This window comes from Saimiri boliviensis, chromosome 1, assembly GCF_048565385.1.
Source record: "Saimiri boliviensis isolate mSaiBol1 chromosome 1, mSaiBol1.pri, whole genome shotgun sequence".
NCBI lineage: Eukaryota > Metazoa > Chordata > Mammalia > Primates > Cebidae > Saimiri > Saimiri boliviensis.
In genome coordinates this window covers 82,864,539-82,888,936 of record NC_133449.1, presented here as the reverse complement: position 1 = coordinate 82,888,936, position 24,398 = coordinate 82,864,539, and the positions used below count along the sequence as shown (strand labels likewise).

General features: G+C 42.2%; 2 protein-coding genes across 10 annotated transcripts in view; one reads left to right on the top strand and one right to left on the bottom strand.

Moving 5' to 3' along the window:
- Positions 1-13,323, top strand: part of EML6 (EMAP like 6) — a 298,470-nt gene extending 285,147 nt beyond the window's left edge. For all 6 annotated transcript variants that reach the window (XM_074400077.1, XM_074400066.1, XM_074400057.1 and 3 more), the window contains 8 exons: positions 275-389; positions 2,921-3,109; positions 4,429-4,601; positions 5,311-5,473; positions 7,746-7,849; positions 8,686-8,839; positions 9,223-9,323; positions 10,652-13,323. In XM_074400077.1, the coding sequence (XP_074256178.1) occupies positions 275-389; positions 2,921-3,109; positions 4,429-4,601; positions 5,311-5,473; positions 7,746-7,849; positions 8,686-8,839; positions 9,223-9,323; positions 10,652-10,676 (1,024 nt within the window). In that variant the 3' untranslated portion in view covers positions 10,677-13,323. The remainder of the gene's footprint in view (positions 1-274; positions 390-2,920; positions 3,110-4,428; positions 4,602-5,310; positions 5,474-7,745; positions 7,850-8,685; positions 8,840-9,222; positions 9,324-10,651) is intronic.
- A 76-nt stretch (positions 13,324-13,399) lies between these two features.
- The window catches only part of RTN4 (reticulon 4), a 78,628-nt gene continuing 67,629 nt past the window's right edge, over positions 13,400-24,398 (bottom strand). For all 4 annotated transcript variants that reach the window (XM_010333596.3, XM_039461655.2, XM_039461660.2 and 1 more), the window contains 5 exons: positions 23,698-23,836; positions 15,210-15,279; positions 14,334-14,380; positions 14,082-14,140; positions 13,400-13,713 (listed from right to left, as the gene is read on the bottom strand). In XM_010333596.3, coding sequence (XP_010331898.2) covers positions 13,671-13,713; positions 14,082-14,140; positions 14,334-14,380; positions 15,210-15,279; positions 23,698-23,836 — 358 coding nt within the window. In that variant the 3' untranslated portion in view covers positions 13,400-13,670. The remainder of the gene's footprint in view (positions 13,714-14,081; positions 14,141-14,333; positions 14,381-15,209; positions 15,280-23,697; positions 23,837-24,398) is intronic.

Genomic DNA, 24,398 nt, shown 5'->3' with positions numbered 1-24,398 from the left:
GAAATCTGGATTTCCAAATTACTTTCTCTTTCCTCCCGTGATGGCAGCATTTGAAGGCATTGTAGGAAATCTGTAAGTTCAGGGGTTTGGGAGAGCTCAGCAGCAGGGCCTAACAGGGAGACCCCAGGAGGGTCTGGACCCCCGAGGGTCTGTCCTGCTGGGCCCCTGGCAGCCAGGACCTTGACGACTGGGAAAGAGGGGAGAGAGTTGACGGGGTGGGAAGTGAGTCTTAGGATGAGGGTTAACAGCCTGAGTGCCTTTCAATCTTTTTTAGGACCAAAGAAGGAGGTGCTGTAAAATTGTGGGACCAGGAGATGAAGCGCTGCCGGGCCTTTCAGCTGGAGACGGGGCAGCTGGTAGAGTGTGTGCGCTCCGTGTGCCGTGGAAAAGTGAGTACAGCCGGCTCCCCTTGGGGCTGGGCCAGGAAAGGGGGAAGTGTAGGTACCTTCCGAGCTAGACGCATGCCCTGCGATGGTTTGTTGAATCCTTGAAACACGCCTTCAAGATGTGAACTGTGCTGTAGTGAGAAGCAGCTTCAGAGAGTCCGACTCCCCCAGGAAGAGGCAGCTGGTGACCTTGGGTGTGTTCCTTCACATTTCAGTGTCCAGCACATGGGTTTGTCATGAGGCTGTTGTGAGGGTCACATTGTTCTACATGGCAGTGCCTTTCATCTTGCTTGGCATAGAGTCCCATTCAGATGTATTACAGATTATATTCTCATAAGCTCAGAGATACTAAGTAATTTGCCCATGCCCTAAGTTCCAGAACCATCAAGGAGGAAGGTAAGGGCCACCAAACTGCCTGACTCAAAGCCATTGGTTTCCAACTCATATTTGGGCAGTGTATAAAAAGCCACTGAGGAATTTTAAAGAATATGGATGTCTAGGCACCCACCTGGAGCTGGTAAATCAGAATCTCAGGGGCGGGACCTTGACCTGGATGTTTCCTTCTATTTCCTTCCATTTTCTTCTTTTTAAATTCCACCGGGGGATTTGATGCACTTAAAAGCCAATCTCCAAGCCTCTATCAAATTACTTGTGTTTATATTTCTGAATATCAGTTAAGAATTTGCTTTCTTAGATGTTTTCCATGAAAAAGGCAAACCAGATGTGGAGTCTACATGATTCGAAACTGGGGATTTGGTTCTTAAATAGCTAAGTGATGCCCACCTGGAAGGGCAGTTCTGGGAGATGAAGGCAGGACTATGCCTGGATCCTGGAAGTTATTGGAAAGTAGTTGTTTTTTTTTTTTTTTTTTTTTTTTTTTTTTTTTTGTTACTGAGTCTTGCTCTGTTACCCAGGCTGGATACAATGGTGTGATCTCAGTTCACTGCATCCCGCGCCCCCTGGGTTCAAGCGAATCTCCTGCCTCAGCCTCCCAAGTAGCTGGGATTACAGGTGCCCACTACCATACCCAGCTAATTTTTTGTATTTTTAGTAGACATGGGGTTTCACCATGTTGGCCAGGCTTGTCTCAAACTCCTGACTTCAGGTGATCCATCTGCCTCGGCCTCCCAAAGTTCTGGGATTATAGGCGTGAACCACCATGCCTGGCCAGGAAGCAGATTTTTGTTCAGTGGAAGGAAGAACTTATTAAGAGTTTGAGCTGTCCGAGAACACTCATTGGCTGCCTTGCTCTATAGTTACTGGAATCTGCTGGGTGATGAAGGAATCTGTGCTAAATCTCTTACCTTAGGTAGCTGATTGAGAGAAGGCGAAGTGAGAGGGTGGAGAAGAATAATTAAGAATGGACAGTTTCTTGTTAAAAACAAAACACTGGCCAGGCATGATGGCTCACACCTGTAATCCCAGCACTCTGGGAGGCCAAGGCAGGCAGATCACTTGAGGTCAGGAGTTCGAGACCAGCCTGGTCAATATAGTAAAAGCCCATCTTTACTAAAAATACAAAACTTAGCCAGGTGTGGTGGCATGTACCTGTAGTTCCAACTACCTGGGTGGCTGAGTCGGGAGAATCGCTTGAGCCTGGGAGGCAGAGGTTTCAGTGAGCTGAGATCACACCCCTTGCACTGCAGCCTGGGTGAGAGAGTGAGACTCTGTCTCAAAAAACAAAAACGAAAGACCTCTTGGCCCTTCCTATTTTAATATTCACACTACAAAGGAACTTTGCCAAGTTATTTTTTTTTTTAAGCAGGGTCTCACTGTGTCACCCATGCTGGAGAGCGGTGGAGCCATCGTAGCTTACTGCAACCTTAAATTCGTGGCCTCAAGTAATCCCCAAGTTTTTCTTTTTCTTTTCTTCTTCTTTTTTTTTTTTTGTTTGTTTGTTTGTTTTTGATACGGAGTTTCTCTCTTGTTGCTCAGGCTGGAGTGCAATAGTACCAATCTCACCTCACCGCAACTTCTGCCTCCCAGGTTCAAGTGATTTGCCTGCCTCAGCTTCCCAAGTAGCTGGGATTACAGGCAAGTGCCACCATGCCTGGCTTATTTTGTATTTTTAGTAGAGACATGGTTTCTCCATGTTGGTCAGGCTGGTCTTGAACTCCCAACCACAAGTGATCCAACTGACTCAGCATCCCAAAGTGCTGGGATTACAGGCGTCAGCCACCGCACCTGGCTGCAATTCCCAAGTTTTTCTAATAATGGTAGTGTTTTAAAATTTTTTAAATTGTGCCAAAATAACATAAAAGTGACCATTTTAACCATTTTTAAGTGTACAATTCAGTGGCATTAAGCACATTCACATTGCTGTGCAACCATCACCACCATCCACCCACGGAACTTTTCTTACCTTGCAAAACTGGAACGGTACCATTAAGCACTAACTCCCCCGTCCCCCACCCCCATCCACCGGCAGTCATCATTCTCCTTTCTGTCTCCATGAATTTGACCACTCTAGATACACATATGAGTGTAGTCATACAGTATTTGTCCTTTTTCTAATAGTGTTTCAATTACAACAGGGAAAAATCTTAGTGGGAACCAAAGATGGAGAAATAATTGAAGTTGGCGAAAAAAATGCTGCTTCAAACATCCTGATTGATGGTCACATGGAAGGGGAGATCTGGGGCCTGGCCACTCACCCTTCCAAGGACCTCTTCATTTCTGCCAGCAACGATGGCACAGCCCGGATCTGGGACCTGGCTGACAAGGTGAGGCCGATTCTGCCCGAACTCAGATGCCCACGAGTGGGCTGCATAGCGGTGGGAGCTGAGCAAGGAGAGGCCCAGCCAGCGTCATGACAGAGAGAAGGATGGGGCCAGATAGAAGGTCAAGTTAGAAAACCTAATGATAAAAGAAGCCCCACTCACCACACCCCATCTAAAAAATATAATTGAGAATTACTATTGTCTTGTCATGAACCCACAAAACTAAAAATACAGAGACAAATCATGTTTCCCCTGAATGAGAAGACTAAAAATGATTTAAAATGTCAAATATTCTCAAATGGGCCTAATGTATTTCCATCACAATCCCGACAAGGTTTCTCTTAAGTGTTTGGGAAAGCAATGTTAAAGTTCATTGGGAGTAAAACCATGAAACAGCAAGGAGTCAGTGTGGGGTGGGGGGTGGTGCGGGGTTGGGGGGTGGTGCGGGGTGGTGGGGGGGCAGTCGGGGGCAGGGTTAGTGGGGGGATCAAAGAGTTGTTTCCAGCCCTCTTGCCTCATCCAGAGTTCAAACAAGTACTTAAGTTCCACTAATTAAAATACTTGGTTTCATTTTGAAAGGGCCAGTAACTGTGTGTTGCATTTTTAGTGTAAGAGTCACAGAATAGACAGGTAAAAGCAGGAGTGTGGTTGTTAGGCTCCTAAGTTAGTTTTTGTAATTATTTATTAAACATTACTAGCAACAGCTGTCACTACATGAATACCTACATAATACCAGCTGCTTCATGGACACAATTAGTGTCTACAATAACCTTACAAAACCCTTATTAACATCCCTATTAGTAAACATAGAAAAACTGAGATGTAATTTACCCAAACACACCTGGCTAATAAGTGACAGGGCCAGGATTCAGAATTTGAACTAGCAGAGGCGGAAGCTCAAGCTCTTTCCCCTGAACAAGAGGTTGGCAATCTACAGTTAAAGGCCAAATCCGGCCCTTTCTAAAAGTCCAGCAGCTGCTCTTGTTTGTGTAGGTACTGTCTGTGGCTGTCGTGTGCTGCAGTGGCAAAGGTGAATGGTTGCGACAGAGACTTGATGGCCCATAGAGTCGAAAGGAGGTGCTACCTAATCATTTACAGAAAAAGTTTGCCAGCCTCTACCGTAAAACTTGTTGTCCCTCAATCTGTTCTAATCAAAACATATAGCCCGCCTCAGTTATTCAGGGACATTTACTCTTAGAAGAGATTTGGGGGCTACAGTGGCTGCAAGGGCAGCCTGACTTTTCTGGCCTGGTGTAGGATGTCCCCTGTAGACCAGCTGAGGGGGCCAAGGGCTCAAATCAATTTCCTTTGCACGAATGTAGAAGCTGTTAAACAAGGTGAGCCTGGGCCATGCAGCCAGGTGTGCAGCCTACAGCCCTGATGGGGAGATGGTGGCCATTGGCATGAAGAATGGAGAGTTTGTCATCTTGTTGGTGAACAGCCTGAAAGTTTGGGGGAAAAAACGAGACCGGAAATCTGCTATCCAAGATATCAGGTACGTAAGTGGGTGGTCTGGGCATGCAGGAGGAAGGCAAGCATTCTGCTTCCCAGTGGTTCCCATTCCAGCTACGGCGGGAATGAATAACCCAATTGTGAGAGGGTCACTTTCTCCAAGCCACCTCTGAAAGAATACCTTCTCCCATGTTCACCCTCAGACAAGTCTTTGCTAATTTCCATAAAACTGTGGTTGGCTGTGCGTGGTGGATCACACCTGTAATCCCAGCACTTTGGGAGGCCAAGGTGGGTGGATCACAAGGTCAGATCGAGACCATCCTGGCCAACATGGTGAAACCTCGTCTCTACTAAAATACAAAAAACTAGCCGGCCGTGGTGGCACATGCCTGTAATCCCAGCAACTTGGCAGGCTGAGGCAGGGGAATTTGTTCAACTCGGGAGGCAGAGGTTGCAGTGAGCTGAGATTGCACCACTACACTCCAGCCTGATGACAGAGTGAGACTGTCTCAAAAAAAAAAAAAAAGTGTGGTTAAAACTACTTGTAGATGTTATTCTACTTATTTCCCAGGGATTTGATCCAGATAAATTGTTGAATTCCATAGAATGCCAGGAAAGGCCGACCACATGTGAGTCACAAGGCAGCTCTCATTGCCTTTGGGCCTGGAAGGCCTGTCCCGGAGCAGCCTTCATGCCTGACCAGCCCCAAACAGCCCTCCTCATGGATCCTGCTCTTGGATTGCTTTTTCTAGAATCAGCCCAGACAACCGATTCTTAGCCGTTGGTTCATCTGAACACACAGTTGACTTCTATGACCTCACTCAGGGCACAAATCTGAACCGCATTGGCTACTGCAAAGATATCCCAAGCTTTGTCATTCAGATGGATTTTTCTGCGGATGGCAAATACATTCAGGTATGCTTGGGGTTTACTTATTATCTGGGGCAACTGATAATAATAGTAATAACAACAATGGTGTGTATTAATTGAGTCCTTACTGTGTGCCAGGCAGTGTGCTAACTCGCTCTTCACTGGAACTCTTTTAAGTAGTTACTTTTTCCGTATTTTATAAATGTAGAAACAGAGGCTTGGAGAATTTAAGAACATTGAGGAAATAGAATTTAAAATAGTAAAGAGTAAGAAAAGCAGGAAACACAAGCCCTAATCATCTTTAATCTGCTACTCACCACCTCCTCAAGTTTCCTCATTTCTAGTTTTCGGGGGCTACACCTAAGCCTTGTGCTGCTTCTGGCATTTATTCATGTCATTTCCAAACTCTACTGAGTAGAATGGTCCCTCTGTACTTGGGCCCTGGACTCCAGCCAGTGGGCCTGGAGTAAAAGCTCATCCCTGGGTCCGAGGGGACCTGCCCGTGGAAGAGATGTAGAGGGATCCACTGCTGGGACTGACCCCTAAAAACAGGATGATCTCGCCCACACTCAACAAATCTGCATTTGTGAGCTGGCCTGGATGGAACTGGCTATTCACTGTGAAAGGAGAGAGGATGTATTTATTCACTCAACTATTTGCTGAACCAGGCACTGTGCTAGACTTTTAAATGGACAAAATGAGACTGGTCCTGTCTTGGACTGGTCCACCCAAGGGATTCACCTTGCCTGCTGCCTAGACAGAGCCAATTCATCAAGACAGGGGAATTGCAATAGAGAAAGAGTAATTCATATACAGCCAGCTGCATAAGAGACTGGAGTTTTATTATTACTCAAATCAGTCTCCCTGTGCATTCTGGGAGCACAGTTTTTAAGGATAACTTGGTGGGTGGGGTGAAGCCAGTGAGCCAGGAGTACGATTGGTCAGAGATGAAATCATAGCGAGTTGGAGCTGTCCTCTTGCGTTCACTCAGTTCCTTGTGGGTGGGGGCCACAAGATGAGAGAGCCAGTTTATCCATCTGGGTGGTGCCAGCTGATCCATCAAGTACTGGGTCTGCAAACTATCTTAAGTACTGATCTCAGGACCACTTTAGGGAGGGTCAGAATCTTGTAGCCTCCACCTGCATGACTCCTATACCATAAGTTATAATCTTGTGGCTAATAATAGTCCTACGGAGGCAATCTCATCCCCAGGCAAGAAAGAGGTCTGCTTTGGGAAAAGACTGTTATCATCTTTGTTTAAACTTTCTCCCAAAGTTAGTTTAGCCTACATCCAGGAATGAACAAAGACAGCTTGGAGGTTAGAAGCAATATGAAGTCAGCTGGGTTAGATCTCAGTCATAATTTTGCAAAGACAGTTTCAGTCCTTGTTTCCTACAGCTTGCTCTATAGTGGAGAAGACAAGCACTAAACAGTCACAAAATAGAAATATAATTACAAATTGTGATTATGTGCCAAGAAGGAAAAGTACAGCATTCTGGGGAGCATGTAGCAAGGTGCTGAATTTAGATGCACTTCCTCTCCAGTGAGTGGTATGTAAGCTGAGGTCTGCAGGGTGTGTAGGTGTTAGCCAACAGAGAGGTGGGAACAAACGTTGTTCCAGGCCATCTGCATGCAAGCCCTGAGGCAGGAAAGAGCTCAGCTTCCCTGCTGATTCCAGAAGGAAAGGGGAGGCGGGGCTGGGATAGAGGCACTGCAGGGAGAGAGGAGGCTGAAGAGGAAGGCAGCAGCCATTCACTGGCAAATGTCCTTGATGGTAGGAAAAGTGGTCTCTTTGTCTTAGATGACTCCCAGAGCACCAAGGGTCAAGTTCTAGATACCTCAGAATCATCTATGTCAGCCACTGTCCATGAGAAACCTGTCTTACCTCTGTGCCTCTTGGTTTGCTGAGAACTGGGATCCCTGTGTATCAGAAACAACTGGTAGCTTTGTTAAAGCTGAGATGGCTAGGGGCCACCCTCTCAGTGTGTGTCTGGGTAGGTTTTGGATGGGGCCCAAGAGTTTGCATTTCTAACAGGTTTCTATGCGGCTGATGTTGCTGCTGGGGAACCACAGTCAGAGAACCTCTGCCTTGGGACTCTGGAAAATAGCGAGAAAATGAATGAGAAGATGGGAAAATGCCCCGCTGGTGTTCCCATGGGCTGGCCATAGGCTTTGCAGCCTGGAGCTGAGCTTGGGTGTGGAGAAAAGTCCTCGCGATGCAGAGGCTGGGCCAGTGTTCTGGGAAACAGCACAGTCAAAGGGAATCTGTGGAACTGAGAAGGAACGTTGATGAACATGGCTTCCCTTCTACCTCTAGGTGTCAACAGGAGCCTATAAGCGCCAGGTGCATGAGGTCCCCCTGGGGAAGCAGGTAACAGAAGCCATGGTCATTGAGAAGATCACCTGGGCCTCCTGGACAAGGTGACTCAGTGGAAGAAAAAGCTTCTTGAGGAAAAGGTCACAAGGGAGTGTCTTGTCTCAGGCTCAGCCTCCACGTTTGTGCAGGATCTGAAGAGGCTGAGAAATGGAGCTGTCTTTTCTTTGGGGGTGAAGGTGGGAGGCTTCTTGGCACTAGTTTAGGTCGCTGGCTTTGATCTGACCTAGGCTTCTGAAATGCTAAGTCCTTCTCTTTGTGTAATTTCTCCTACATGCATCAACCCCTTCCAGAAAGTTCAACAGGAAGCCATCTCCATCTCGGCAGGGAGAGAATCAAAGATGGGGGTAACTTTTGGTTTTGGAGTGCAGGGGACTGAGGCAACCCCCTACTAGCAGAGGCAGAAGCTCTAACTCTTTTCCCTAAACAAGAGGTTGGCAAGGGGAAGGGGACAGATGCTTTCATGCCAGGAGAGCCACGTGGCTGTACTGAATTACATAAAACCACCAGGGACCAGTTTATGGAATACAATTTTTTCAGAGACCAGGTGGGGGTAGGGTTTCGGGATGAAACTGTTCCACCTAAGGAGCGTGCAACCTAGATCCCTTGCACGCGCAGTTCACAACAGGGTTCGCACTCCTGTGAGAATCTAATGCTGCAACAGATCTGGCAGGAGGCGGAGCTCAGGTGGTAATGCTCCCCTACCACTCACCTCGTGCCGTGCCGTTCGGCCGGTTCCCAACAGGCCAAGGACTCGTACTGGGCCACGCCCCCCCGATGTTAAACATCCCTCTCTTCCTTTTCCCTGAGAGGTGGTGACTGACTGCAAGAAACCTTCTCACATGACTTCCTCCTATCCTAACCCCTCTTTCTGTTCAAACAGCGTCCTGGGAGATGAAGTCATTGGAATCTGGCCACGAAATGCAGACAAGGCTGATGTCAACTGTGCATGTGTGACTCACGCTGGCCTCAACATTGTCACCGGAGATGACTTTGGGCTGGTGAAGCTCTTTGATTTCCCATGCACAGAAAAATTTGTGAGTCTTCCTCAGAGTAACCTCCTTGCCAGTTCTCTGGTCTGCCATCTGCTTGAGATGGGGGCCACGTCTAGATAGTCCTCTGGGAGACACAGAGGAACCCTGTCCCAGTACTACGGAAATACGGCAATGACTTTTTCATCTGCTGGAGGGGCAGTCCTGGAAGCTAGAAGGGAGGATGGAGGGTGGATAAAATGGCCAGAAGTGGGGCAGGGATGAGGCAGGAAAGTCAGGCAAAGGCTGCCTAATATAGGAGTCCAGACCAAATGGGAGTCCCCAGTGAAGGAAGGTTCTGGGAGCAGGGATTTGAGTGCTGAAGTAGTCTGTGGTTGCTGAGGGGAAGCCAGGGTCTTTTAGCTGTCTCCATTCCCTTTTGCTCACAGGCCAAACATAAGCGATACTTTGGTCACTCGGCTCACGTGACGAACATCCGTTTCTCTTACGATGACAAGTATGTGGTCAGCACTGGAGGAGACGACTGCAGGTACTAACCTCACTGACCCGGCTCTGACTCCCCAGGCCAGGCCAGCTCTCCCTCCCCATCTCAGGTGTCCCGTGGGTCAGCCTCTCCTAGGGTCGGGGGGGCGGCTGATGTGGGGTTAATAAACAGAAAATTCCATGAGTCCTCATGAAGGCAAGGACTTCACAAGTATAAGGCATTTACTCTTTGGCGACTGTCAACCCAGTGGCCCTGTGTGCCAACTGGAGCTGTGCTGGGATGGCATGGGCATGTGATAGCTACTCGGGGCAGGGCTGGGGGAAAGGGACAGGTGGATGAGACCCGAGATTGTTGATTTGAGTAGAAACTCTTGGCAGCCCATGGGTTGTTGTGCATTGCAGGAGGTTAGAATGAAAATTCATCCATGTGTCCTTTTAAGAATTCCCAGTTAATCACCAGTGTTGGGAATTTCTTTCTTTAGAGTATAGAGGAACAGGACTAGGTCATTCTTACTTACTCTGCTTCTCCATTTCTGATGGTCTTCACTGTAGCATGAATATTGGGTTCTATTCCACCCAAGCAAAGTTCTTGAGGGGAAAAAGAAGAAATATATGCATTCTGTGATACTTCCTAGTGGTCCAAGTTAGGCTGTAAGAAAGGCACTTATAAAGAATTTGAAGGCACTTATAAAGAATTTGAACCCACTTCCCACCCGAGAGCATTGAGTATTTCTGATGGCCTGCCTGGGGGTACCCAGCACCAGCCTGCTGTGCTGGCTGCTTCTGGCACTTAGAACCCTTGAGATAGTACTGACAGCAGCTCCCAGTGGAGAGCAAAACCCATGCAAAGCAGCACCAACCGAACTGTGAACAAGCTAGGAGTAAGAGACATAAATGACTGCTCACTCCAGTGCAGGGGATACAGACTTGTTTTAATGTAAAAGACTTAACAGTGCTACCTTAACAGTGCAGGGCTCATAGGCCTTTGTAGGCATGGAGCCTGCTGTCACCCCTGGCTCTGTGCTAAATACTCAAAAGGCTCTCTGACTCAAGTGGAGTTGATAAACCTTTTCAATAGTAACAGGACAGAGTGTGATATCAAAGTGCCACACGTCCTCACTGACCAACATTCAGCACAGGCATTCAAACTGCTGAAAAAAACAAACAGAACTCAACTGAAAAAACATACTTTTTTTAAAAAAAAGCAATAGATCTTAACTTGGTGGCAAGATCTCTGGTTTACCTTCTGAAGTCAAAATGTTCAGCACATCACCTGAACTTGACTTTTGGGCACTTGGCAAGATTGTTTTTTTGCCACTTGACACAGGTATGACGTCCAGCTATGCAAAATGACTGTTTGGTCTGCCTTTCCAGTGTATTTGTGTGGCGGTGTCTGTAAGTGCCAGAAGCCTCTTACGTTACTGCTGCTGCTGCTGCCAGCCAGCAACGGCAGAGTCCATGCTGAGTGCCTCCTTGCCACCAGCCGTTGGGAAATGCCTACCATGCTGCCCTGGACACACAAGCCCAAAACGCAATGGAAGTTCCACGACTGCACCCATAATCTGGACTCTCCACAACTGTGATGCCACAAAGGAAGGTCAAGTTGTAGAATGTTAAGACTGCTTGCCTCTGTTCCTGAGACTAATCACTATACATACTAACTACATTGACAAATCCTATCTGATAATGTAGCCCGCTGACAAATTTTGAAGCCTCAGTTACCCTAACCAATATGTAGCTTTTAATTTGCATCAAAACTTTTACAATGATGTTTTGCTATTGTTTCTATATACTTCAAGAATGTTCATTTTTACAAATCAATTGAACAAGACAGCCTAAGTTAGATGCACCGAAGTACTAGAAATAACGCTAGCCTCTGTTCTCCAATTTAGCTTTCAAAACCAAATGAGCCATGTATAGAGAAGTTGAGAAACTTAATTTTTTAATGTTTCATTTGCAGAGTTTTATATCCATTAAGTGCCTTTGAAAGTTTCCAGTTGTGTGGGCTGCTGTCTCACTTCCCACCAATTTCTCTTTTCTCCATATGGTGCTAAAACTTCAAAGCTGAGGAGGGCTGCAGGACCCTTAGCAGATTCAGTGTGTCACCTTTGTCCTGTGTTCATGCCAAGGCTTCCTAAATGAAAGACATCAGTCACCTGCTTATGGGAAGGTGAGCAGCAAAGGAATTTTAAGTTCGGGGCAGGGTAGAATGGGTTTTCATTGTGTTTCGTGCCAAACCCACAAAACCCAAAATAGAATTCAAATTAAACAAATTTCTATAAAATGGAAGGGGAAAAAGGCTCAGGTAGATCCAGGAGAATGAGCTGACTTATCTTGTTAAATCTTAAGATAAATAAGGTAACCCAAGGCTGCACCTTGGTGTACCACCGAGTGGAGTTGAGGTGACTCCACTGATTGCTTCAGGCGAACTAGATAGGTCAAGTCCAGATTATAAAAAAATTCTCTGTAGAACAAATTGTAAACCCAAGGAATAGCTGGTAAATCAAAACTATAAAGTGAGTCAGAATTCCTCGGAGTTGGCTGTATGGTAGAATATGACTTGGACAATCTTTACCAGGAGCCATCCAAAAGCCCCCTGTGTCACACTTTCCATGTAGCTGACCAGTGACTATAGTAGTTGGCCGACAGTGCTCACTGAAAGGAGCTGGTGAGGAACCGGTAGGTCTGACCACATGGATGTCTATTCGTCCTTCTGTTCAGTGAACTAAAATTCTAGATCTATAGTTACTGGCTACTTGTATTTGTCAGTTTAGAGAAAAGGTAAAATGAAGCATTTTGACTAACATTTACCACAGAAGTGCTTCGGCATTCTAAATGGATTAGATCACTCATTAAGCTATTTTTATATGCCAATTTACTAATGCCTTACATCAATCCACTAAGTGATTGTTGGGCCAACAGTAGAGTCCCTATGCAGTCCCAATTCTGTTTTCTGTAACCATGTGACTGGTAATGCTGAGTGATGACCATGTCTGCCTATACTGTACCAGACTCTTCATACTGATCGGATCTTGCATTGAAATAACCATGTGGAAGAACAATGAATCGACTAATAACATGTACATCCGTATTTAAAGAGCAATAGTGTCCGTGTGTCATGAACTTATTTGTAAATGTTTATATGGTATGATTTTATGTATGTTCATAAATCCTGCTCTGTATGATATGTGTTAAAATATTGGTGCATGAATTTATTTTCAAAGTATAAAACACATCATCACTTAAAAACACTTTATGTGTCAAATAAATTTGATTACATAAACATATTAGTTGACTTTCGTTTCCAAAGTAAACAGCTGCACCATGAGCTGAAAAAAAAACTTTCTAAAAGCACAAGCTACCATGTGCTGGGTGAAGCAAAGTCTGCCCACTGTATTTTTATTTTGATCTGCTGCAGTTTCATGAAATGAAAATGCGGAAACACATTTTAAGTCTATAAGCTTTATTGATACTTTGCTTTTACAGTTCACAATGCATTCCACAGATTTAGTTCAGTACAGCTTAAACCACAATGGTAGAAATCTTTATTTTGTAATTTCTTGCATAACAATGTTGGATATTTGCAAACAACATTTTTGGAAGCATTAGATTCAGTCCATAGATGCAGAGTTTGTGACAAAATTAACTACAGTAAGTCTGTGCAATGAAATTTATGTTGGAGTTCTATGGGTGTGGCATTTCATGTTGAAAACAGATGGTAGTGCTCCTAGAAATATATTTTCTGTTTCTAGCTTATGTGCCTTGGAACTACACATGTATAACCAATGACTCTGAAATATCAAGCACTGTGGGGTGGCTGGAAGGTAAAGGTCTAAGCTTTGTGAAACACTATATATATATATTCTATATTTACTTATATTGGCAATTAATATAACAGTAAAATTCACAATACACCTAGAACATACCAGAAAAGCAAGCTTTTTTATTCCTGCTTTACTGGTATGATCTCATCTAAACATGTCATTTCAGAAAATCTGCAGCAATCTACACGGACCATACACAGTGCACAAACTGAAAAGGGCTTTTTTTTTTCTAGCTCCACCATCTCTGCAACTTGCCAAGATGCAGCAAGACTACCTGCAACAAAGTAAAATATACAGCTTTCTCAAATTGTTTTTTATTCAACCAGTGCCTCAGATAGGAAAAACAGATATGATTACGGTTTAAATCCATACATAGCAGCTTACGATACTTATGATGAACACATGGCAGTCAAGACAGGTAATATTTCCTCAAAACAGTGCATGGCTGCAAATAAAGAAATGGAAGCTGCACTGCAATGCCAAGGTTTCCTTCTTCCCTGACCCTCCCCCGTATCATCAAATGAATATACCCTTTGAAGATGAACTCCTAGTAATTATTTTGGGCTTTTTCATTCAGCTTTGCGCTTCAATCCAGGGATTTTCGCTTGGATTCTGAAAATCAAAGTCAGTATAAATATCAGTTTTGTTTTCTGCTTCTTTAAAATACCATCTTCCAAGAATCACTTATGTATTATTCAGCTAATACAATAAATGAAATCCTTCAAGTTGCCTCATTATAAGCTATAATTTTGTCACTTTGGCCTCATGAATTAGATTTAAACAAAACCTTAAACACATAATAAACCCAGAAACAAATGATCCAAATGTTAGAAAAACAATCTTTTGGCAACTCTAAAGTCACACTTACGGTCTGATAGAGATTTGTTACTCATTTTGCCTGTAATATGAAAATACTCAACTGTTCTCAAACTCCAGCACACCTTATCCTAGTAAACACACTGCAGATTTTAAATACTTACTTAGCCATAGCATCTTTAACATTCTTATTTGCAAGTCCTAGATAATGATCTATCTGTGCCTGAAAGAGAGGTATAAAGGAATTATTACCGTTGCTAAAGAATCTTATTAACCACTACTATGTCTCAAACTAAAGGCTTAAGAAACCATCACATTTCTCATTTTTATAAGGCATTGAAAATTGGCACTAATATATTTGTAAATCCCATGTAATAGAGTAAGTGCTTTATTCTAGTCAGCAGTTAGGAAATTACCTGATGCCGTTCATAAATAACAGGAACACTGAAGAGTGAAATGAGAGCTGAAAAGGGAAATACACAACTTTTCAAAAAGACTGGAATGATTCAGGCGGAACACTCAAACTATTAAACTGGCAACTCAAGATAACCAAGCAACGTTCCTAATCAATGAATAAAAACATAAGGATCTCTGGATGCACCTGCTATTGAAGAGCCACTCTACACTGCAGTTATTAGCAGCCAGTTATTAGAGCTAGAAGTCATTCCTAGTTTCAAATCACATCATACAGATTTCATAGCATACAGGCATCCCTAGTTAGATTAATGACTGCAGCATCCTATAATCAGGCCACCCTTTATTTGATTTATCACTGTTAACAGGAGCTGTCTTCAGGAACTAAAGTAAGGGAGCATTTCAATAAACCAGGAAGCAGTATCACCAACTTACTTAAAGAGAATACAATCTCAAACTTTTTCTTTTTTTGGAGACACAATTTCTCTCTTGTTTCCCAAGCTGGAGTGCAATGGTGCAATCTTGGCTCACTGCAACTTCTGCCTTCCGGGTTCAAGTGATTCTCCTCCCTCAGCCTCCCAAGTAGCTGAAATTATAGGTGTGTGCCACCATGCCCAGCTAATTTTTTTTGTACTTTTAGTGGAAAAGGGGTTTCACCGTGTTACCAGGCTGGTCTCGAACTCCTGACTTCAGGTGATCCACCCACCTTGGCCTCCCAAAGTGCTGGGATTGCAGGCGTGAGCCACTGCGCTAGGCCCAAACTTTCATCCTCTACTTTTCATACAGTGAGAATTATTTTCCACTAAAATGTCTAAGCTCCTGGCACTCAAATCTTTTTTTCCAAGCAATTTTTCATCCCAATGGCTTTGTAGACTTACCCAAAATCAGTAGCGTCAGACCATTAAACAAGGCACCAACATAGGTAAATACCCACATCAACACTGCAAACTATAAGAAAATAACATTAGCCTAATATAAACAAAATTCAAGTAAAGTTTCTTAATTATGCTTTCAAATAAAAGCATCCCATTTAAATGCCAACCTACAAGAGGCATACAGCTTGAAGACTTGGTAAAGTACCATGAAAATTTCTAAAGTCACCAATCCTAATTAAGAATTTCAGAATCCTAAAATAATTAATAGATTTGACCCATTTTCTCTGGACTACACTACCAGGTAGTTGATTCTGCTGAGATCAGAAAATATACCCAAGGTGCATCTTACCCCTGCAGCACTAATAGCATTCAGCTTTTAAATGGGAAGACTGGAAATGTATTATGATAATTATCTATTAAAATTGATTTCAAAGTACTAACTACTTGAGTGCTTGAAGATGCATGAGCTGAACAATTCAGACAACATCTCAGGCAGCTGATAAGCAGTAACTGGGCAAAGAGTATTTATCAGGGAAATTATGTTTCGGGTACCAAAAATATCACCTCTAGCTTTTGAAGGATCAGACACAAAATCAGTCTGAATTTTCTTAAACATTCTTTTACCGTCACCAATTCCTTTGCTTTCTAATTCAAAGCCTTCAATGTGTATGTCTGGCCATCACTCTGACTTACTCAGTAGGTAACAAACATGATGCCACCATCTACAGTGATTATTTAGGCTTATATAATAGTACAGATGAAAAGGAGAGTAGTAGAGCACCCCCATTATCTAAAGCAAGGATCAGCAAACTTTATGAAAAGTTAGACAGCAAAATTTGAGGTTTTATGGGCCACATAAGGTCTGTGTCTCATATTATTCTCTGTTGTCATAACCCTTTAAAAATGTACACCACTCACTCTGAGCTCCCACACTATACAAAAACAGGACATGGCCCAAACAGGCAGTGGTTTGCTAAACGATTGATCTAGAGTGTATCTTTCTCCATGTATTCAACTAACTCTGACTGCTTACTGAGCATGACTAAGGTGTCAAACATTAATAAGCATACTTAGTACAGCTTAGGAAGATACTTTGGATTACTCTACCAACCAACAGTTCTACAAATAACAACACTCTGGTCACCCCAGCTGAATTTAACTAATGTCCAAGTCAGTAAATATCAGGCATTCTTAGTATCTGTCAATTGAAAAAAAAAAATTTTTTTTTTAAGTTGCCCTATTCTTAGCAACTGCCATTGGAACCCCTGGGAGAAAGGGTTTGAAGGATGACTTCAGTTAGCGAGGCTCTTTTCTCACACACAGTTTTATAGACTCCTGCTGCTGAAGCTAAATATAACTTCTGCACTTGAATAAGTTTACTACAGAGCAAGAGGGGTATTTTTATCCATCACTGTCCACAAGTCTAAAGGGAAAAGTGTTGACCTTTCACATTTTAGAAGAAATTGCTTTAGCAACAAAGATGGCCTTAACATGACAGAATTCTGATAGTAACAAACACAAGCTAAAAATAAATCCTAATTTGGTCATTACAGTCATTGACAAGGCTTCACTCCAAGTCCATAGGAGAAAAGCCCAAGACTTCACACCTGAGCCATTGAAGGGGCTCGGATGTCACTTGCCTCTTTGAGAACACTTCATAAGAGCCAGGCTATCCCAGGGCAAAAAGAAGAACGGAGAGGTCTCAAATGACCTTAGGAACAGGCAGGTGACATACATGTATGTGAGAGGCTGCGAGAGAACTGAGGCACACAGTGATATGCATTCTTCCTTGCAAAGGGGCCCCTACAACCCAGCTCCATACACTGTGGCCATGCAAACATTCCAGGCCAATGCTGCCAGAAATATACACCTGTGTGCTATCATATAATTTTTAAATGTTGCAGCTATGCTGAGAAAATTTAACACTTTGGGGGCCCAAAACAAAACAGTGGATAAGGGTATCCACGGAACACACCATCAGGCGAAAAATGGGTGGCAGCTAGAGAGTAACCATTATTAATGGAAATGATGGATTTGTAACATGGCAGGAATAAGGCAATAAACATCACTTTAAAGAAGCAAACAGGCTGCTCACATTTTGAACTTACAAATTCTATGCGATTCCATGGCAGACTCTGCAACGTTATAGCCAATACTTACTAACTGTAGAGGTCAAAGCTTATCTCTTCTTTGCACAATAATGAGACTGGAGGAAGGAGGCCCAAAATGTAATGAAGATCTAACAAACACTCACTGAACAGGAGCAAAGACCATGTCTTGTTTATCCTTCTTCAAGGGCAGTAAGAGAATTAAATTCACCATGTATCACACACCTGATTAAAGGGCACTGCAGATTTTTGATGTTTCAATTGGGAGAAAGGGGCATCTTTAAGGCAAATGGAGGGAGGGTGCTTAATACTATCTCAGAAATTACTTTGGCAATTCTGACCATTTCAAAACTTCTCTGCATTCTCAAACTCTAAATTCGACTTGCCCTTCTGTGTCTCTTTCAGACCCATTCATTAGTTGATATTGTCTGGACTGTCTCTACATCCCTAGCCCATTTCCTTCTTTCTGAGAGCTCAAGAAACCTAAAAGGAAGCTGTCAAAAAGTAGATGTCAAAACTGCTCCCTATGAGCCTGAGGGCTAGATTTGAAGCTCAGGCCGGTTCCTACCCCACCCTCACTTTCAGATTTAAGATGGCATTCTGGAACATTATGGTTGCCTTAGTTACAAAAAAGTAAGAACCTCTGCTGAAAATACCTGGTCTTAGTCCCTAAACAAGTAAACTTATTAGACATGTTTTTGGGATTTGGGGTTTCAAAAGACAGGAACTTGCTAAGAAGGCTCAGAGTCATACTCAAATAGCCCAAAAGCTGAGCCCAGTAGGGACTGTCATATGCTTTTCTTTCATAATTGGGGGTGGGAAGTTGGGGGCAGGATTACAGCCCAAGATTTATAGTTTAATGGCGCAACTTTTTAAACTGGTTAACTAGGAAATTTCATCTATTTGACTAGGAAACTGATCGTTGCTCACTCTATGAATATTTGAAATCTTTTATAGCACTCAGAAGTTTGTAGTTAATTGCAAAGGACAAAACAAATGGAACATTACACAAAAATTTAAAAGTAGAACTCTGCAGAACATGTCTTTTTTTTTTTTTTTTTTTTTTTTTTTTTTGAGACAAAGTCTCTCTGTTGCCTAAGCTGGAGTCAGTGGCACGATCTTGGCTCACTGCAACCTCCACCTCCCGGGTTAAAGCGATTCCCCTACCTCAGCCTCCCGAGTAGCTGCGACTACAGGTGTGCGCCACCACACCCGGCTAATTTTTTTTGTTTTTTGTTTTGTTTTTAGTAGACATGGCATTAGGGGGTTCACCATATTGGTCAGGTTGGTCTCGAACTCCTGACCTCCTGATCTGCCCGCCTCGGCCTCCCAAAGTGCTGGGATTACAGGCATGAGCCACCGCACCAGGCCAACATATCTTATTTTTATTGGCCCAAGTCAACAACCAGGAAAACTTGGACCAGGCACATGGATGCCCATCATTCCACATTAGTGTTTATAAAAAGGACTGATAAGCCCTGGAGTTTGGTTATTTCTTTGATCATAGTTGAAAGACCCAGGCTCCTCCTTCACTGCCCTGGCCAAAAGGTAATAAGCAAGGAAAAGCTTTCATTTGCTAGCAAGAGTGGCTCTAAATTTTCAATTTCTGAAGAAGACCATTTCAAATAGATATAGTGATAATTGCAGGCTAGGCACGGTGACTCACACCTGTAATCCCAGCACTTTGGGAGGCCAACGCAGGCACATCACCCGAGGTCAGGAGTTCCAGATCAGCCTGGCCAACTTGGCAAAACCCCATCTCTACTAATACAAAAATCAGCTGGGCATGGTGGTGGGCGACTGTAGTCCCAGCTACTTGAAAGGCTGAGGCAGGAGAATCGCTTCAACCCAGGAGGCAGAGGTTGCAGTGAGCCAAGATTGTGCCACCACATTCCGGCCTGGGTGAAAGAGCAAGACTCCATTAAAAAAAAAAAAAAAAAAAAAAAAACACACACACACACACACACACACAGAGAGTGATAATTGTGACCCAGAATCTAAAAATGTAGATTATATAAATTTGAGGGCACACAACAGATCTTGCATTTATGAAGACAATGAGTCCTAGCTATATCATATAAAATCAATGTAATTATAATAAAAAGGTGGCTCCTATAAATTTCTTAAAACTCACTGTTATTTAAATAAGATAAAAAATTCATCTAAACTGGAAAGACTGGGGCTATTCATTAGCAAACTTCCCACAAATTTAAAATTTGACTATAAGGAATTAATCAATTTAAACAAGGTAAATACATCTTTCCTTATGATGAAAAAGTAAAAAAAGAGTGGGAATTGAAAACATATATTTTTTTGTGTTAAGGTGAGAGAATATAACTTTCCCTACCAGTTTTTGTGGCTAAAAGGCAAAAAAGTAATGGAGTCCACTATTAAGGAACTTTTTTTTTTTTTTTTTTTTTTTTTTGAGACGGAGTTTTGCTCTTGTTACCCAGGCTGGAGTGCAATGGCGTGATCTCGGCTTACCGCAACCTCTGCCTCCTGGGTTCAGACAATTCTCCTGCCTCAGCCTCCTGAGTAGCTGGGATTACAGGCACGCGCCACCATGCCCAGCTAATTTTTTGTATTTTTAGTAGAGACGGGGTTTCGCCATGTTGACCAGGATGGTCTCGATCTCTTGACCTCGTGATCCACCCGCCTCAGCCTCCCAAAGTGCTGGGATTACAGGCTTGAGGCCACCGCGCCCGGCTTTTTTTTTTTTTAAAAAGAGACAGGCCTCACTCTGTCACCCTGGCTGGAGTGCAGTGGTGTGATCATGACTCACTAAATCCTCCACCTCCTGGGCTCAAGAGATCCTCTTGCCTCAGCCTTGCAAGTAGCTAGGACTACAGGAATGGGCCACCATGGCTGGCTGTTTTTTTTAGTATTTATTTGTAGAGACAGAGTCTCACAATGTTGCCCAGGCTGGTCTCAAACTCATGGTCTCAAGCAATCCTTCCACCTTGGCTTCCCAAAGTGCTGGGATTAAAATCTTTTTCTTTTTAAAATGCTATCTATAGAAACAAAAACTGGTGGGCCAGTGGGATAAGTGTGGCCATACATAGAAGTCTCTCTAGAAAGGTAATCCTATCAAGCATTTTTTATAAAGAGGCAAACTGATATATATATATATATATTTTTTGATCAGCTTCTTTTTTCAGTAAGAATTATTTTAAGGAAGTATTCGGTATTCCTGTAGTATGCTTATATTCAATGGAAAAAACAAATGGAATCTATACTATTCGTATACAATGACATTACAAAAGGGTTTAGCTAAATTCTTGTGTGGCAAAATCACAAGGTTTGTAAAGGAAGACCTTTCAGGTACATTATCAGAGTGTGCACCTGAATTACCAAGGGCTTCATGCCCATCACCTTTCATGGGGAGAAAAGGACAGACTTCCTCCCTGCCTTATTCATGTGCCTCTAGATTTTGAGATCTAAATGCCAGGTTCACTGTAAGTGCTAACATGATGAAGCAACTGTTATTTATTTGCAGTCCTAAACAAATTGCAATCTGGGGAAGTAACCAAACACTTTCCTTGAGCTCTGGGCTTGCCAAAAACACTACTCAGGGAAACCAATCAAGTAAGTTTTTTTTTTCTCTTTTCTTTTTAAAAGTATTGCTAATCCTTAAGGAGAAACTGTAATTTTAATGAAAGTCCTTTTTTTTTTTTTTTTCAATACTAAGAAACAAGTGTTTCAGAAAGGAAATCTATCTCGTTATGTGTCACTTTCTGTTACTTGCAAATTAGCAATCACTCAACACAAGATTTATCAAATTCAGTTTCATTTATTTCAAGTTCATTTATGCTAGCTTCCTCATGAGTAACACAACTGCTTTTATAAAAAATGTAGTTTTCAAAGCCGGGCGCGGTGGCTCAAGCCTGTAATCCCAGCACTTTGGGAGGCCGAGGTGGGTGGATCACGAGGTCGAGAGATCTAGACCATCCTGGTCATCATGGTGAAACCCCGTCTCTACTAAAAATACAAAAGCTGAGGCAGGAGAATTGTTTGAACCCAGGAGGCGGAGGTTGCGGTGAGCCGAGATCGCGCCATTGCACTCCAGCCTGGGTAACAAGAGCGAAACTCCGTCTCAAAAAAAAAAAAAAAAAAAAAAAAAAGAAAAAATGTAGTTTTCAAAAGAAATTAAAAGACTTAAAGAAATTATGACTTGGAACTTAAGTCAAATTATTTTTCAAAACTTATTCGAAAAAAGTCCTCATATTCTGTTTTCAAGTACCTGTGCAAAACAAAGATTTAAAATGTTTCTTAAGATCTCATCAGTCGTTTTCTAACATTTCTCTCTCCTGACAAATATTTCTACACCTATGTAAGTTTCTACACATTGGACTGTGTATGGATGAAAATTTTCTCTGCAAGAAAAAATAAGTTTTCTTTCGATTAAAGATAAGTGGAAACTTTATACTCAAACTCAGAAAACTAGAGCATAATTCCCAGATCAATTTAAAAATATATATTTATTAAAGAAAGACATTTCTCTCAAGAAAAATGTTAAATTGTAGACAACTGCCTTCACTACTACGTTGTGCAAACATGGAGGATAACTTTTGGTGTATCTCTGTCACCATTTTAACTGAATCTATAAAAACAACAACCACCTCTCCTATATCAAGCTCACCAGGCTTTTCTTTGAAATCACCTTTCTCCCCCACCAATCTTTGACTGCTGAATTCAAAGATGGTCCTTTGCTGTTTGAAGCTCTGAATTACTACTTATAGACCAGGCGTCCCCAAACTGTGGCCCCCTGAGGCCATTTATCCCCAGCAACACTTCAGGAAGGGGTACCTCTTTCATTGGTGGTCAGTGAGAGGAGCACAGTATGTGGCAGCCCTCCAATGGTCTGAGGGACAGTGAACTGGCCCCCTGTGTAAAAAGTTTGGGGACACCTGTTATAGACAGTGTTTCTTGTCAATCAGTTCCTACCCACAAACCATCCACCTAAAACTGCATCAGTACCTCCCTGTTAATCACTTTTCACACATGTTCTACCCCAGAAGTCAGCCATGTATAGAAGGTAATACTACATGAATAGGAAATGGTTTCCTCTATGATATATGTACAAGGTTCTATTTCATTTGCTCCAAAATATTTTTACTTGATCTCTTTTGAAACCAATTAATCAAACATGCCAAACAACATAAGCATGATCTTTTTATTTACAAACTGACATCAGATCATTTTAAAACATCACTACAGATTTAGCCACTAAATGCAACCATTCTGTGCGATGGAGGTAAGTAATAAAAGGAAACTACATTATTTACCCTTCATGTTATTATGAGGTAACTTAAGTTCCAAGTCATAAATAAAATAAGAGATGTGGTAGGCGCAGTGGCTCACCCCTGTAACCAGAGACGCAAACAGCTGAAAATAATGTATCATTTACCGGGTTTTAAAAGCTAAACTGTTTAAAAAACAAACAAACAAACAAACACTTTAAGCATTTAAACCTATTCTGACCAGTTCAGAAACTGTTTTTCTGAGTCTAAAGGCCCAGTCACCTTATTGCTACTATATCTTGGCATGTGTGATAAATATAAACTAGAACATTTCTCTTGAAAATGAAAAATTATGAGAATTACCACCATACTACATTTCTGCCCAGGCTTAGATTGGAAACAAGTCTGCCTGTTTTCTCTAGGGTCACAGGCAAGAGCATATAAAACAAAATGACAAGCTCTATGCAAAAGAAAAGCCACTGCAGAGGCTTAAGTTACACAACTGTGATTTAGTGCCTTTTTGTCAGTCAGAATTTTGGGAGAGTTTATTTGCAAGGTGAGACTCTTAACGGCTGCTTATATAGCAAGATGCAAAAACTAAAGAAAAAATTCCAGTAATTGAAGATTAGTTGAGGTGTTTCAGAATATTAAATCTTTTCCAGAATAAACACTATAAGAAAGAGTCCAAGACATAAAATGGCTTTCACATATGTATGAATCACATACAAGCTAAGAAACTAAGTGCTAGACTGTAAAACAAACTCAGGATAAATAAATCACATCTGGAATTAAATGCCTTAGATGATCTTTATAGTCAAAATTCCCTTGAATTTCCTCTTCCTTTTAATCTTTATGATTTCCAAAACTATGATTTATAACTGATTCTCCTTTAAAAAGAAATACAGGACTCTCAGTATAAAGTATGACCGCCCCCACAACCAAAAAAAAAAAAAAAAAAAAAAAAAGGAATAGCACTTCTTCTCCATCCTTGATTGGATTCTGAATTTTAAAACACAAGTTTATAGAAATGTGATTTAATTAGTATTTATCACTTACTTGAATACAGAAAAACACATTTTTACACCCAACTCTTTTGATACTAAATTCTGAGAATATCAAAAATGCAAAGCAAAATAAACTTACCTTCAGAGAATCAACTAAATCATCAACTAAGAAGAGGCGCCTGAGTTCCTTTATCGTACAGTTCACATGACCAAGAGCAGAATTACTGTATTTCTGAACCAACTCCTCTGATATGGCAACTTCAGATTCCAGATATGCCCTAGAAAACAAAATACATCATAATTGTCACTAATTGGAGTGTTTTTTCCCCTAAAAGTCAATCAGAAATTATATATCTCTAAGAAATTAGAAAATATTCTACTATAAAAGCCAACTGTTTCCAAATTAGGGGTAATATAAAAACTCAGCAGTAAGGGGTATTTCCTTGATACGCACTGCCTGCTGACTAGCATAGCAAAAGCATCCACTTTGAAGCCAGACTGATCTGAGCTTGAATCTGAAGCTCTGACACTTACCTGGCTAGGTAATTCTGCAAAGTTATTTATTCCTCCCTCTAAACTTAGTGTCCTCATTTATAAAGTGGAGATTATCACAAGGATTCAATGAGAAAAGTGCCTAATGCAACTGGGCACAAGAATGCACTCAATGAACAGTAGTTACGATTATGGTTTTTTTTCTTCAAGTTGACATTATATTGTCTCAGCCGGTTTTCCTAAGAAAGATCTTTTTCCTTTCTAAATCCTTAACTCCCTCAGACTAACCTCCAGGGGAAATTGCTCAGTATGTTAAGTACCAGACTGTAAAGTGGCTGCCAAAAGCAC